This window comes from Plasmodium brasilianum, chromosome 10 (assembly GCF_023973825.1).
Source record: "Plasmodium brasilianum strain Bolivian I chromosome 10, whole genome shotgun sequence".
Classification (NCBI taxonomy): Eukaryota; Apicomplexa; class Aconoidasida; order Haemosporida; family Plasmodiidae; genus Plasmodium; species Plasmodium brasilianum.
Genome location: NC_090123.1, coordinates 1,101,872 through 1,115,139, shown reverse-complemented (window position 1 = coordinate 1,115,139; position 13,268 = coordinate 1,101,872). Strand labels below are relative to the sequence as shown.

General features: G+C 25.1%; 3 protein-coding genes across 3 annotated transcripts; 2 read left to right on the top strand and 1 right to left on the bottom strand.

Moving 5' to 3' along the window:
* Positions 1–2,951: 2,951 nt before the first annotated feature.
* On the top strand, positions 2,952–4,127 carry MKS88_003286 (phospholipid scramblase; the record flags this gene model as incomplete). The annotated part of the gene is made up of 1 exon (XM_067216364.1): positions 2,952–4,127. One exon carries the CDS (start codon positions 2,952–2,954, stop codon positions 4,125–4,127), a length of 1,176 nt encoding a protein of 391 aa, XP_067073018.1.
* Positions 4,128–4,930: 803 nt separating this feature from the next.
* Positions 4,931–7,651, bottom strand: MKS88_003285 (kelch protein K10; the record flags this gene model as incomplete). The annotated part of the gene is made up of 1 exon (XM_067216363.1): positions 4,931–7,651. One exon carries the CDS (start codon positions 7,649–7,651, stop codon positions 4,931–4,933), a length of 2,721 nt encoding a protein of 906 aa, XP_067073017.1.
* A 1,798-nt stretch (positions 7,652–9,449) lies between these two features.
* MKS88_003284 (citrate synthase) lies at positions 9,450–11,159 on the top strand (the record flags this gene model as incomplete). Its single annotated transcript, XM_067216361.1, has 1 exon — positions 9,450–11,159. One exon carries the CDS (start codon positions 9,450–9,452, stop codon positions 11,157–11,159), a length of 1,710 nt encoding a protein of 569 aa, XP_067073016.1.
* Positions 11,160–13,268: the final 2,109 nt, after the last annotated feature.

Genomic DNA, 13,268 nt, shown 5'->3' with positions numbered 1-13,268 from the left:
ATACCTAAAGTTCTGAAAGAGGGTACATTATTATTAAACGTTGAAACAAAAGTTACAGAGTACCGGTGTGTATAAACAAAAGCTAGCTACAGAAAATGGAAATATAGTATTGCACAGCAAAAAGGGATTATTTTATTATTTTTTTTTTGTTGTTGTTGACATGTGGACACTGTGAATGTTAATGTACAAAATGTATACTTCTTCAATTACCGTATGTATATATATATATATGTATATAAATCTATAACAGTGATTGTGTGATAATATTTTATTTGTAACCTCCTTTTTTTTCTTATGTTACGAAGCATTATCTAAATATATATATATATTTATTTATTTATATACTTTTTCTAAAATGATATTAATTCCCTCTATATTATTCGAGCTGGGCGCGCCGTTACTTCATTTCTGGAAATTCCACATGAATAATTATGTTTAAAGGGTAAATATAGCCTTTATATATATACATATATGTAAATTCTCTCACCACAAAAAACTGTGTAAACAGTGCAACAGATTTTTATTGCACAGGAGAGGTAGATACATTTCAGAGTTCATATAATATGTGTAAGGTAATTATGTTTTATCACCTTCCAACGGGGATATCGAAATGATGGCTGATCTACACCATCCAATAAATAAAAAAAAAAATAAAAGAGAATAAAAAAGAACACAATAAAATAGCATAACAGTGAAATTCTGGTAGTTGGGATTTTTCCTTTTTTGTTTTTCCTTTTATTATTACCCAACTGAACATAAATTTAATATGTAGTCACCAATTTCATAATGCCGATTTTTTAATATATGCATAAAAATATACAAACAACTTCGAAAACAGGGCACTTACAGTAAAAACATTAATATGTAGAATTGCGTGAGGATGTTTAAGCAGTTATAAACTACATGTTACATGTTAATTTGTACACATCAAATGGGTATATTAAACCTTTTTTAAAAATTATATTTCTTTTAAAAATGTAGAATATATAAAATTAAAAAATAACTTATAAGCTACTATAGTGTTGTAAAAAAAAGAAACATCTTCCTCCATTTTATATAAGGAAACCAAGAATTTATTTTTGACCTGATATAAAATGAAATAAATTCATTTAAAAAAAAAAATAAAGGAAAAGAGGGAAATTAAATTATATATATATATATATATAATGTGCGTGTATTTTTTTTTTTTTTTATTAAATGACGTACATTTTTGATTTTACCCTTGATTCATTTTCTTCCCGATATATATTTACATCGATAAAAAATTGTTATTAAAAGATGGGTATATGTATTTTATTTACACAAGTATATATATACACCCATCGTGTCACATTTTTCACCTTTCACCGTTCAGTACTAATTGAAAAAATTTGCATTTAATAAATTCACGACTTGAACAAATTAAAAGGAAATTTTAAATGTTTCATTTAATTCCTTCATCTGTAAAAAAAATTAAAAAATAATCTATACATTAAGTTATTGGAACAAGTAGCAGATTAAACATACATATGTTACATTTCTGTAAAAGTGAAAAAGCACTACGTTATACCCTTAAAATACGTGCGCAAATAAATCTTTTTGAAAGGAAAAAACTTCACCTCAATTTTATAAATGAGGCATTATAACTGTAAAAAGCTGAATATAGAAAAAATAATCATTCTGTTAATTTTTTTTTTTTTTTTTTTTTTTTGAAATGCATAAGTGTGCATAATTAAACAATTCCATCAGACTAAATTGTTAATACATAAATATAGAAGTAAAATGAAATGCCTCTTTGAATGTTTTAAAATTTTATAAATATACACATTTGCGAGTATGTATATTCATACACGCCTCAAGCATATAACATAAATATATATATTATTATATTTATAATTGTCTATAAAAAATCCTTCTTTTATAAAAGAAATTCCTCATTTTGAGGAAAATTAGACCCTACGTAAAAATTGCGTAAAAATTAAATTTGCGATAAGTTTTTCATCAAATTTAATCTTATAATTTGGTTTTTAACAATGAAATTTTACTACGAAAATGGTTAATGTCATATTTATATCAATTTAAAAAAGAAAAAACAAAAATAATAATATAACATAAAATGAAAATGAAATAGCTATTATGCAAAGTACATTTTTTTCCCCTATTTTTTTTTTTTTTTTACAAATTGGAAAGTCAGATTTGTATGCTAATTCATTATTCCATAGCATATAAACGTAAAAAGTATGTTAGCAAAAAAACAATAATACAAGTATTGATGTTACATAATATATGTATGAAAAGCGGGCGTGCCAAAATAATATTACCTTTCCCCCATTTCCAAAATCTAAATTGAAGGAATTTTTTTAATATCACTTCAAAAAGATGAAACAAAACCCAATTATTTTTAGGGTTATATAAGTGCTAAATGGTATATATATGTATGTACATATATGTATATGAATATTATGTATATGAATATATGTATACGAATGTATGTATACGCTTATATTTGTACGAATATGTTTATATTAATATATGTATATGAATATAAGCATAAATATATGTCTAACTTTACAAGTACAACTTTTTTTAAAAATATTTACCCCTTTTTTGCATTTTTCAACACAGTAGCATATTTACACGTTAAGCTGTTAATTGTACTTCGAAGAAAAATTCTCAAGTAATTCAAATCATTTTTTGCAAGTCAAAATGAATTAAGTAAAAAAAAAAAAAAATTTAAAGCTGAAACACTCACAATAATTAAAAATATACGTAATTATAATGTATTTTGGAAACAAAATAAAAGAAAAAAAAAAAAAAAAATATATATATATATATATATAAATATATAATCAAATAACTAATAAATTTGTAATACACTCATTAAATAAAGAAAAATAAATAAAGGGAAAAAGGCCTGAAGAAACTGCATCCACATATAAATAAAAACAAATATTTACAGCTTTTAATGCATAATGAACAACCAATTCACGAATATTCCTATAAAAAAAGCTATTTACACTTCAGACATGGTAAAGAAGGAGGCACAAAACCCCAGTGTTCATAGCCAGTACGGCAATAACCTGAATGTTAGCAGTCAATATGCGCCCAACCCAAATGTAAACAACCCCAATGTTAACAACCCCAATGTTAACAACCCCAATGTTAACAACCCCAATGTTAACAGTCACTGTGCGCCCAACCCAAGTGTCAACAATCCCAATGTTAACGTTCAATATGCTCACAACCCAAATGTCAACAATCCTAATGTTAATAGTCAGTATCCTCATAATCCAAATGCTAACAACCCATATGTTAATAACCCAAATACGAATAACCCTAATATGAATTACCCACATATGAATTATAATTACCCCTATCCTAATATGCACAATTATCAATACACCTACCCAATGGGCCCACCTCAACAACAAATGAATATGTTTGTGAATGACTGGAAAAGTATCTTAGCGCCTTTAAAAGGTTGCAGAATAAAACAACAATTTGATGATAGAGAATTTTTGGCAGATTTTGCTATGGGGATTAAATTAGATTTTAATAACAGATATTTAATTTTAGATGCGTCAACTGAACTTTTAAGATTTACTGCTATAGAGAGCTCGGAATTCTGCAGTAGAAATTGTTTACCCAAAATATGCATTCCAATTAATATGAAAATATTAACATATGGAAAAGAATTAAGCAAACCTGATATTATGATTGAAAAAGATTGCACATGTACTTTCCTTTGTTTAAATAGACCAACTATAAAAATGTACGATTATTCAAATAATAATAATAGACAATTAATTGGGAAAATAAAATCCCCATACAGTTGTTGTTCGTACAAATTTGATTTATTTGATTCATCCAATAATAAAATTATATATATGGATGATACTTGTTGTCAGGTGAGTATTTTATTTCCATGCCCATTTGGTCCTTTTAAATTTAGTAATTTTTATTTACGTGATGCAAAAACTAATGAGAAAGTTGCACATCTACAAAAAGAGGTGCCTTTCTTAAAATTCGTAAAACGTGACATCGATAATTATACTATAAATTTTGAAGAAGTCCAAAATCCAGAATGGAAAATGATGCTTTTGGCATTTTCCCTCTTTTTAGATTATATGTATTATGATAGGAAGTGATTAAATTAGTAAAGAAAAAATTGAGATCTTCAGAATACGTTTAAAGAAGCATGAAGGAATAGAGGCACGGAGGAGGCGTACAGAAAAACTAAAAAACTTATAAATTGCATCTTTTTGGAGCTGATTATATTTGTGCTGTTAAAATTTTTATTATTTAGACTTATCCCATAAATAAAAAAACTTGCCTTTTTTTTTTTTTTTTTCATTTCTTTCCTTTTGAAAAATGAAAATTAACTATTTGTATTTAATTTTTTTTTTTATTTCGTAAAAGGTCTTCTTATATCTGTTTATACACATGTGGGAATAAGTATCATTTTTGGTTTTATTAATTAAAAATGTTTAATTTTTTATAATGCATACATATATATGTATATGCATAAATATATATAGAGGTATGTGCATATATATATTTACAAAAATACGCATACAAAAATGTACTTTATTTGAATTGTGCTAAATATGAACTAAATCTAATTAATAAAGAAAAAGGAAAATTTTTAAAATTCAAACCTTAATTAAATGAATGCAGCTAATATAATTAAAACTACAAAATCAAAAGGTTTTGAAAACTTTTTTAAAAACAAAAGAAACTTTAAAAAATGCATTAAAAAAAATTTTTTTTTTTAAATGAATAAAAAAATAAAGACGCATAAAAATTAAAATTTTTGATATTAAAAGAGGCACGATAAAACATGAAACAAAAGTTATTAATTTTTAAGTTCTTTTTGAAACACAACAAAAAAAAAAAAAAAATGCGTTCGAAACGTATGATATATTTACGCGCACTGTAGATATTTACTCGTCTAATCAACTAATAAATTAGAGGACTCTTCTTGTGCAGTGGAATCATCTTCCGTTATGCTTCCTTCGTAATGTTCTTCTAACAGCAATTCCTTGTATTTCTGAATTTTATTATAATATTTTTTGAGCTCTATGTATTTTTGCTCACACAGAATAAAAGCGTCTTTTCTATTTTGCTTATTTTCGTTAAAAATATTTAGTTCATTTAACCAAAATTGTTTTGTTCTTAAAAAAAATTCATTTAAATTCTCATTGACATCAAAATTCAAACCACCACTTTCCGCCTTAATTTTATTTTCTATTTTTTTAATTTTATTACAAATTATTAAATCCTCTATCTCTTTGTCATCTTTATTTTCATCATCTATAGACAATGAAGAACTTGTATCTGATGCATCCACATATATATCATCTAAATTACCTTTATGTACTAATTCCCATTTTTCTCTTTTAAAAATATTAATTTTCCAGTAATCACTTAGAATAATTTCGTTATTCTTATATTCATACATGCCACCAAATAAATACAAGTTTTTATTTATCACAAATATATGACTATTCATTCTTCCTATTGGCTCAATATCATTTATTATGAACTTCATTTTTTTATCTTCTTTATCACTGTCTAAATCTGTAATACTTAAATTATTTATCCGTTCATCCTTATCTTTTTCCACATCTCGATTATTTATATTTTTATCACTATTAACATTGTGCACTTGCAGTACCTCCTTTAAATTTTTTGTATCATCTTTGCAATTCGAACGGTTGAAATCACTTGTATTTTCATTTAAATCTTCAATATTGTTATTTTCTGTCGAGGATTTTTGATCATCAAACTGTACAAAAACGGAATGAGTATCTATCATTTTGTCTATTACGGTATACCTCTCTTTCGTAACTACCGATGTTTTTAGGGTTAAGTTTTGCATACATTCTATGTGTTCTTTGTCCTCATTAAAATTTTCATTTTCTTTTTTGTTATCTTTTACCTTCCTTCCTTCTCTCTCTATTTGTCCCTCCATTTCTTCTTTCTCTATTCTTATTGTCTTCTTATTTCCATTTTCGTCAAAATACACAAACACGTTAGAATAATATTCATCATCACTTTCATTGTAATCATCCAAATGGCTGAAATAACCATCTGAAAGGTCTTTCGATTCAAACTTCCCTTTTTTATGTTGATTAGAGTTTCCCTCTTCTCCTCCTATTAGAATATGTTTATTGCTACTACTGTTGTTGGTAATATCCCCTAAACTGTTTTCTTCTGTTTCCTTTTTTATATTTTCCATACAATTTCTATTTAAACCTTTTTTGTCTTTACTTTTCAAATTCAAATAAGACCAGTGTTCTTTGTTCATGTCAAATAAATATAAATCGTTAAAAAAGATGGACTGCATGTTTAGTGGCTCCTCCAATAAGCTACTATTAGTAATACTTTTACTACTACTATTTTTATTACTATTATTTTTATTGCTACTATCATTGATGTTGCAGACTCTTCCCTTTCCAGAATTGTTTTCCTCCACTGTATCATAAACGCCCCCGAACAAAATTAAGGAATTTTTGTAGATACATGTACTAAAACCGATTCTTTTAGATGGTTGAAAAATACTCTTTTTTAATTTTTTATAATTTACTGAAATGTTATCTTCATTCAAAAAGTTTATATTCAGAATCCACATATCATTATAGTAAACACCAATGGCATTTCTTGAAGTGCTTTTCACCTGAGCATAACCACCATATATATATATTTTTTGAAATTTTATATCTGTGAATAAACTTGTACTAGATCTTTTTGATGGCATATATGAATCTAAATCAAAATTTTTAAAAAATTTACTTTTCATCATTTGGAAATTTTTATCGCTATTTTTTTTTTCATTTTTTGTCGACGACAAATTGTTATTAATACTACCGTTATTTGTATTGTGGTTATGATTAAGATTACATACATTGCTACTATTTTCCGTTAACCTTTTAAATAAACTATTTATGTATACATTTGTTAAGTTTTCCCATTTATTACTATTTATTATATACATATATAGATCATTAAAATATTCTACAGACTTGTTATTATCAAAAAAACCTCCAAACATAATTATACAATTTTTCCATAAAATCATTCGATGACCACTTCTGGGGGATGGTCTTTCCTCTTTTTTGTTTTTCGTTTCTATTTCTTCAAAGGTATTATTTTTAAGATCGAAATACCAAAAATCATTGTAATGAAAAAACTGAGTATTCGTACATAATTCCCCACCAAAGATATACAATTTTTTATTGAAATAAACAGCTTGATGAGAACATCTTGGCTTGGGCTTTTTACTAGTTGTAAAATAATACTTCCATTTATCTTTTATTATATTATATTTAAATAAATCATTATATGCTATTAATTCGTTGTTGTCATTATATTCTCCACCAAATAAAAGGAACTCTTCTTCATTAATAAATGTTACTGAACAATTACTTCTAGGACTAGGCTTTTCGCATTCCACAAATGTATTGTTTGAATTATTGTTTATATTTATATGAGCATATTTATCTTTTTTATTTAAATTTTCATAATACATACAAATAGTATCAAAATCTTCATCACTTAATGTGTTAATGTTTTTTTTCTTCTTCGACTTCAATGACTTTAGCTTCTGTTTCTCTTTTTTCAATTTTAGTTTTTCCTTTTTTTCTTTACTCTTTTTATCTTTCTTTCCCATTATATTTATTCATTTGTTTGTTTGTTTGCTTGCTTGTTTGTTCGTTTGTTGTTCATTCGTTTATTTGTTTATTTATTTATTTAATTTTCAGAGTTAAACTGTTTCATAAAAATTTAAATTAGATATCACACTACTAATTCCTTATTTAATTTTTTTTTTTTAAATTATTAGGAGAAATTTTAAGTTGCCTTACAATTTTATAATATCTTCCCCTTATTTTTTAGAATCATTTGCAGGACAAAATATTTTAAATTAACAAAAAATTTCTTGCCTCATTTTCAGTGCAAAAAAGTTAACTTTTTCACACGTTGAGGAATTCGAACATTAATTATATTTAATTCCTTCGTGGTTTTTTCTTAATATCTGGTAGCATATTGGGATACGATAATTTTTGTTTATCTATTTTGTAGCCTTTTTTTTTTTTTTTTTTTTTTTTTTCATAAAAAATTTGAACGTTCCCTTTTCCCTACAGAAATGACCATAGTCTTTACCCTTCACCTTTTTCATATTTCTAAATTTTTAAGTGCTTAATTTGGGAAATGTGTGTATATGCGTACGTAGGTAAATAAATATATAAATAATTTTCCAGATATTTTTAAGAGTAAAATTCACTATTTTTATTTTTTTGCAAAACTTTACGGATGAAATTTTAAAGACTTACGAAGTTATGTACAGCTTTCCTTTTAACCGACCTCCCTACTCAATCACTTCAGTAAAAAGTTTATGTTCATATTTATGTGTGTACGTGTGATTGCATTTACTTCTTTTATAGTGCTTGTATTTTTCCCATTTTGCTAAAATACACAAGCAGCCAAATTACATTGTTCTTCCTATGCTTTTATAATTATGAACCATATATATATGTATAAGCAAAAGTTATATTTGACTTATACATAGGAGCATGCATCATTTATATTTCATTGATATTTAAAATAAAAAAATATAAAAAAAGCAAAATCTTTTTTTCGACTTAAGAAGCTGTATTTTGCGCTAAGGATATTTACAAGTTACACAGCTCAAAAACAACATGTTCACATGCAATAAAAAAAAAATAAGTAAAAAATAAAGCTATGTTATGAGCTAAAACATGAACAAACAAAAAATTATAGCACACATACAAATTGAAACGAAAAGCTTTAACGATAATCCAAAAACAGAAAAAAAAATGCTAAAAGATGATAATAAAAAATGATATTGAAAAATAATTAAATATACTTTATATTTTATATTAAAACTTTGGATCTTAAAATTTCCCCGCAAAACAAACTCCTTTAATAGGACTTTCTATATTATATACACATAAACTTATGTAATTATATATATATATATGTATATATACGCATTCATAACAAAAATAAATATTTACTTCAGGAAAATATAATACCTTTAATCCCGTTTTTTTCTCAATATGTGAAATTTTGTAAGATCCATATATATTGATTGTTCTTAAACCGTAAAATTTGTACATGTCATTATTTTTCCATTGTTTCATCTTTTATGTTAATATATAGAACTTGAATTTGAAAAAAAAAAAAAAAAAATTTTTTATTTTTTTATATCTTCGTTTTTTGTGTTTACATATTAGACTTTTTACCCATACAACGCACTATGTTTTTTTACATATACAAAGGTTTGTATATGAATTAATGAACATAAATTTAAGGAAAGAATAACATAAATCAAGTGTACCCACATATATATACATATATAAATATATATAAATATACATATATATATACAGATATATATACAGATATATATACAGATATATGTATATATATTTATGTGCCTTTCAAAAATGGGAAGAATCGGCAACATTACACGCAACAACGCATTTACGAGGAATAAAGTAGAACTTAATAACATATTTGCACATTGTTTAGAAAATGAGAATTTTCATAATAAACGTAGGAATAGTTGTCATGTGATACAATTAAGGAATTATAATGTAAAAAAATTAACAAATGAGAAGAAGAAGAATTCTTTTAATTGTTCAGATGTTCATGGGTTAGTAGGTAATAGAACTAATGTAATGAGAACAAACAATGCTCGTTATTTTTCGAGTAATAATAGTTATGAAAGAAACTTATACTTAGAAAATTATGCTAAAATAAAAGAAAATATTAATAGTATAGATAATGAAGAATCTGTTATTATGACCATTTTGAAGGAAAAAACGTATGACTGTATACAGAAAACGAAAGAAAAAATAAAAACAATTATGCATACATATCCAAATACACCCATATCTATATGTACACCAAATAATGTAATTGGTGGATTGAGAAATACAATAACTTTAATTACTGATACTTCCATTTTAGAAAAAAGAAAAGGAATTTTATTTAGAGGTAGACCTGTAGATAAGATATTAAAAGATTTCCCCAAATGGGACAATACTTGTGAATATCCTATGGCTGAAGCTATGTTTTGGTATTTATTAACAAAAGAAATACCAGCTGTTGATGACTTAAAACTTTTTTCAAGAGAATTATATTGCAGAGCTAAAAAAATTCCGTTATTTGTTTTTGAATTTATTGATAATATACCAACATTTACACATCCAATGAGTCAATTAATATCAACAGTTTCTTTTTTGGAATCTTTATCTTTATTTAAATTAAAATATTCTACAGGAATATTAAAAACAGAATACTGGAAATACATTTTGGAAGATGCTGTTTCCTTAATAGCACAAATTCAAGTTATCGGTGCTTATATTTATAAGAGAACTTTTATAGATAATACTATTAAAAAAGGGGAAGGTATAGAATTAGATATTGATCTTGATTGGTCAGCTAATTTTACAAAATTAATAGGTTATGAAGATAATGAAGTGAGAGATTTGTTAAGACTTTATTTTTTACTACACAGTGATCATGAAGGAGGAAATGCAAGTGCACATGTATCTCATTTAATTGGAAGTACTTTAGGTAATCCATATTTGTCCTTTTCTGGGTGTGCTATCGCATTGTATGGTCCTTTACATGGACTAGCTAACCAAGAATGCTTAAAATTTTTATTGGATATAAAAAAACACTTAGGTGATAAACAACTAACATATGGTTTTATTGAAAAATATGCGCAAAATTTTCTTAACTCCGGAAGAGTTATACCGGGATATGGTCATGCAGTTCTAAGAGTCCCCGATCCCCGTTTTTTAGCTCTCAGAAATTTTGCCTTAACTCATTTTCCAGATGACCCAATAGTACAAATACTTGAAATGTGCTATAAAGTAATACCAGGAATACTTTCAGCTACTGGTAAAGTGAAAAATCCATATCCTAATGTAGATTGTTACAGTGGTTCTCTATTATATCACTATGGCATTAAATACCCGGAATATTATACGGTACTTTTTGCTATCTCTAGATCCATAGGTGTAATGTCCCAACTAGTTTTATCAAGGGGTTTAATGTATCCATTAGAGCGACCCAAGTCGGTAGACATACACAATTTAAAAAAAATATGCGAAAGGAATTATGTTAAAATTGAGGAATTCGAATAAAAAAAAAAAAGAAAAACTTACAAAGTTTTTAACATGTGCATGTGATTATGTGTGCACCCGATAATTTTTATATTTTGAGCATATCTCATTTTTGCATAAATGTATATATGTAAATAATGCATGCATACATACGCCAATACATATGTACGTACATTCATACATATATGTAATTAATGTAAAATTTTGGGTGAAAAATATATTTATGGAGAACTTTCTAATTTACGCGAAAGTTAATATTTTTCTAATTTTTTAGGGTGTTCATTTTATACTTCTAACAGATTCCTATATACGCGTATATAATGAATTGATGTAGTTACATATACGTTGTTCTGCTATAATATGCTTCCCTCAGAACAAATAAAAATAATATTTTAGCAAAAAAAACAGCAAGCTTTTAAAAAAAAAATTGTTACTCTTTTGTAATTTTTTTATATTTTCTATAGCGCTTTTTTTTTTTTGATAATGAACAATTATTTCCAAAAAGGAACAAAAAAATTGACAAAAAAAAAAAAAAATACCATTAAGTTGTATCCATATTTTTTGAATCAGTCGAACGTCATTTGGAAATGTGGTTTTCTAGTTTGAAACTAGGTGCATTTTTGGAGTTAAATTAAGAAAGGGTAAAATCGGATCTGAGTGCATACATATATATCTATTTATTTATTTATTTTATACATATATGCAGAAGACACAGCATGTGTGCTTCGTTTCTTCACGAAAATTTAACTATTCTTTAAAAAACAAAGAATCTATATTTATAATGGAATTACAAAATTCTCACAAATTCTAAAGAAGACATAAACAAATTCTATATCTCCTTATAACTGTATTTTTAAAGAAGCCATTTTATTATCAATCAAATTATCTTTTCGTAATTTTTATAGTAATTACATATATAACAAATAATACAAAAAAGTTTGTTGTCATTTTTCTATTAATATGTATATATTTAAGTATGTGTACATGTAGGTACGTACGTATATATGTATCCTCATATATATATACACTTTCATGAAATATTACGTATATTCATGAATAATACACACAGTTCAGTAAATAATAAAGCAAGATAAAAAAACATTTTAAACATAAAATGAAATTTATGTACAAATATTTATAATGATACTACCATTCCGTGAACAAGAAATATGATATAAAAAATTATAACAAACATACATATAAGGGTGGTGCATATGCATTTTTAAAATATAACTTATAAATTACACTTTTCCCTTAAACAACAATTCGTTTCTTTGTATTATATACTGCTTTATGCTTTATATAATATTTTACTACCTTTATAAAAACATATTTTTCCATATGTAAAAAGTACTTTTTTCTAAAACAAAAAATATACATTCATAATTCATACAAATTTAATAAAGAAGAAATAAGAACTCTTTGCACAATATCCTTTATACACCTTTTCCATCAACCAGCTTTTTTTGGCTTTTTTTTCTTTTTTCGTGTACTAATATTTGTAGCCTTTCATATATTATTTATATTTTAAAGATATTATGGCAAATCTAATAAAACTTCAAAGCGTTATAAATTTTTTGTATGTGCAACTATATAGTAAATGTACTGCTTTGGATATTACGTAAATAAAATTTACTTACAAATATGTACATATATATATAAATATATTAAATGTATATATACTTAATTTATACTCAAAGAGCATAGGATATTTACCTGATCTGTGCATTTTTTCATAATATTATTTCGATTATAATATATATACACAACATAATCTCCATTTTTATCCTTCATTTTTCTAATGAAATGAAATTTGTATAAATATTCAAAAAGGAGAGGAAAAAAAACATCTAATTTGTATACCCAAATTTTTTCTAATGTTAACAAGAATATATAAAATTTTTTATATTATATAAGGAGAGTCCATTAAAGAGTAATCCTATGGTTTTTAATAGTAATAATATATATATACTTCTTTATACAGAAAAAATGCATATATGACGTTTAGTTGAGCGAATAAAAACAATATAAACCATTTTTCTTGTTTGCATTAATTTTAAATCATATTTTGTACAATAAAAAATTATTAAATTGATTTTTTTTTTTTATTTTAAAATACAGAAAAAGATA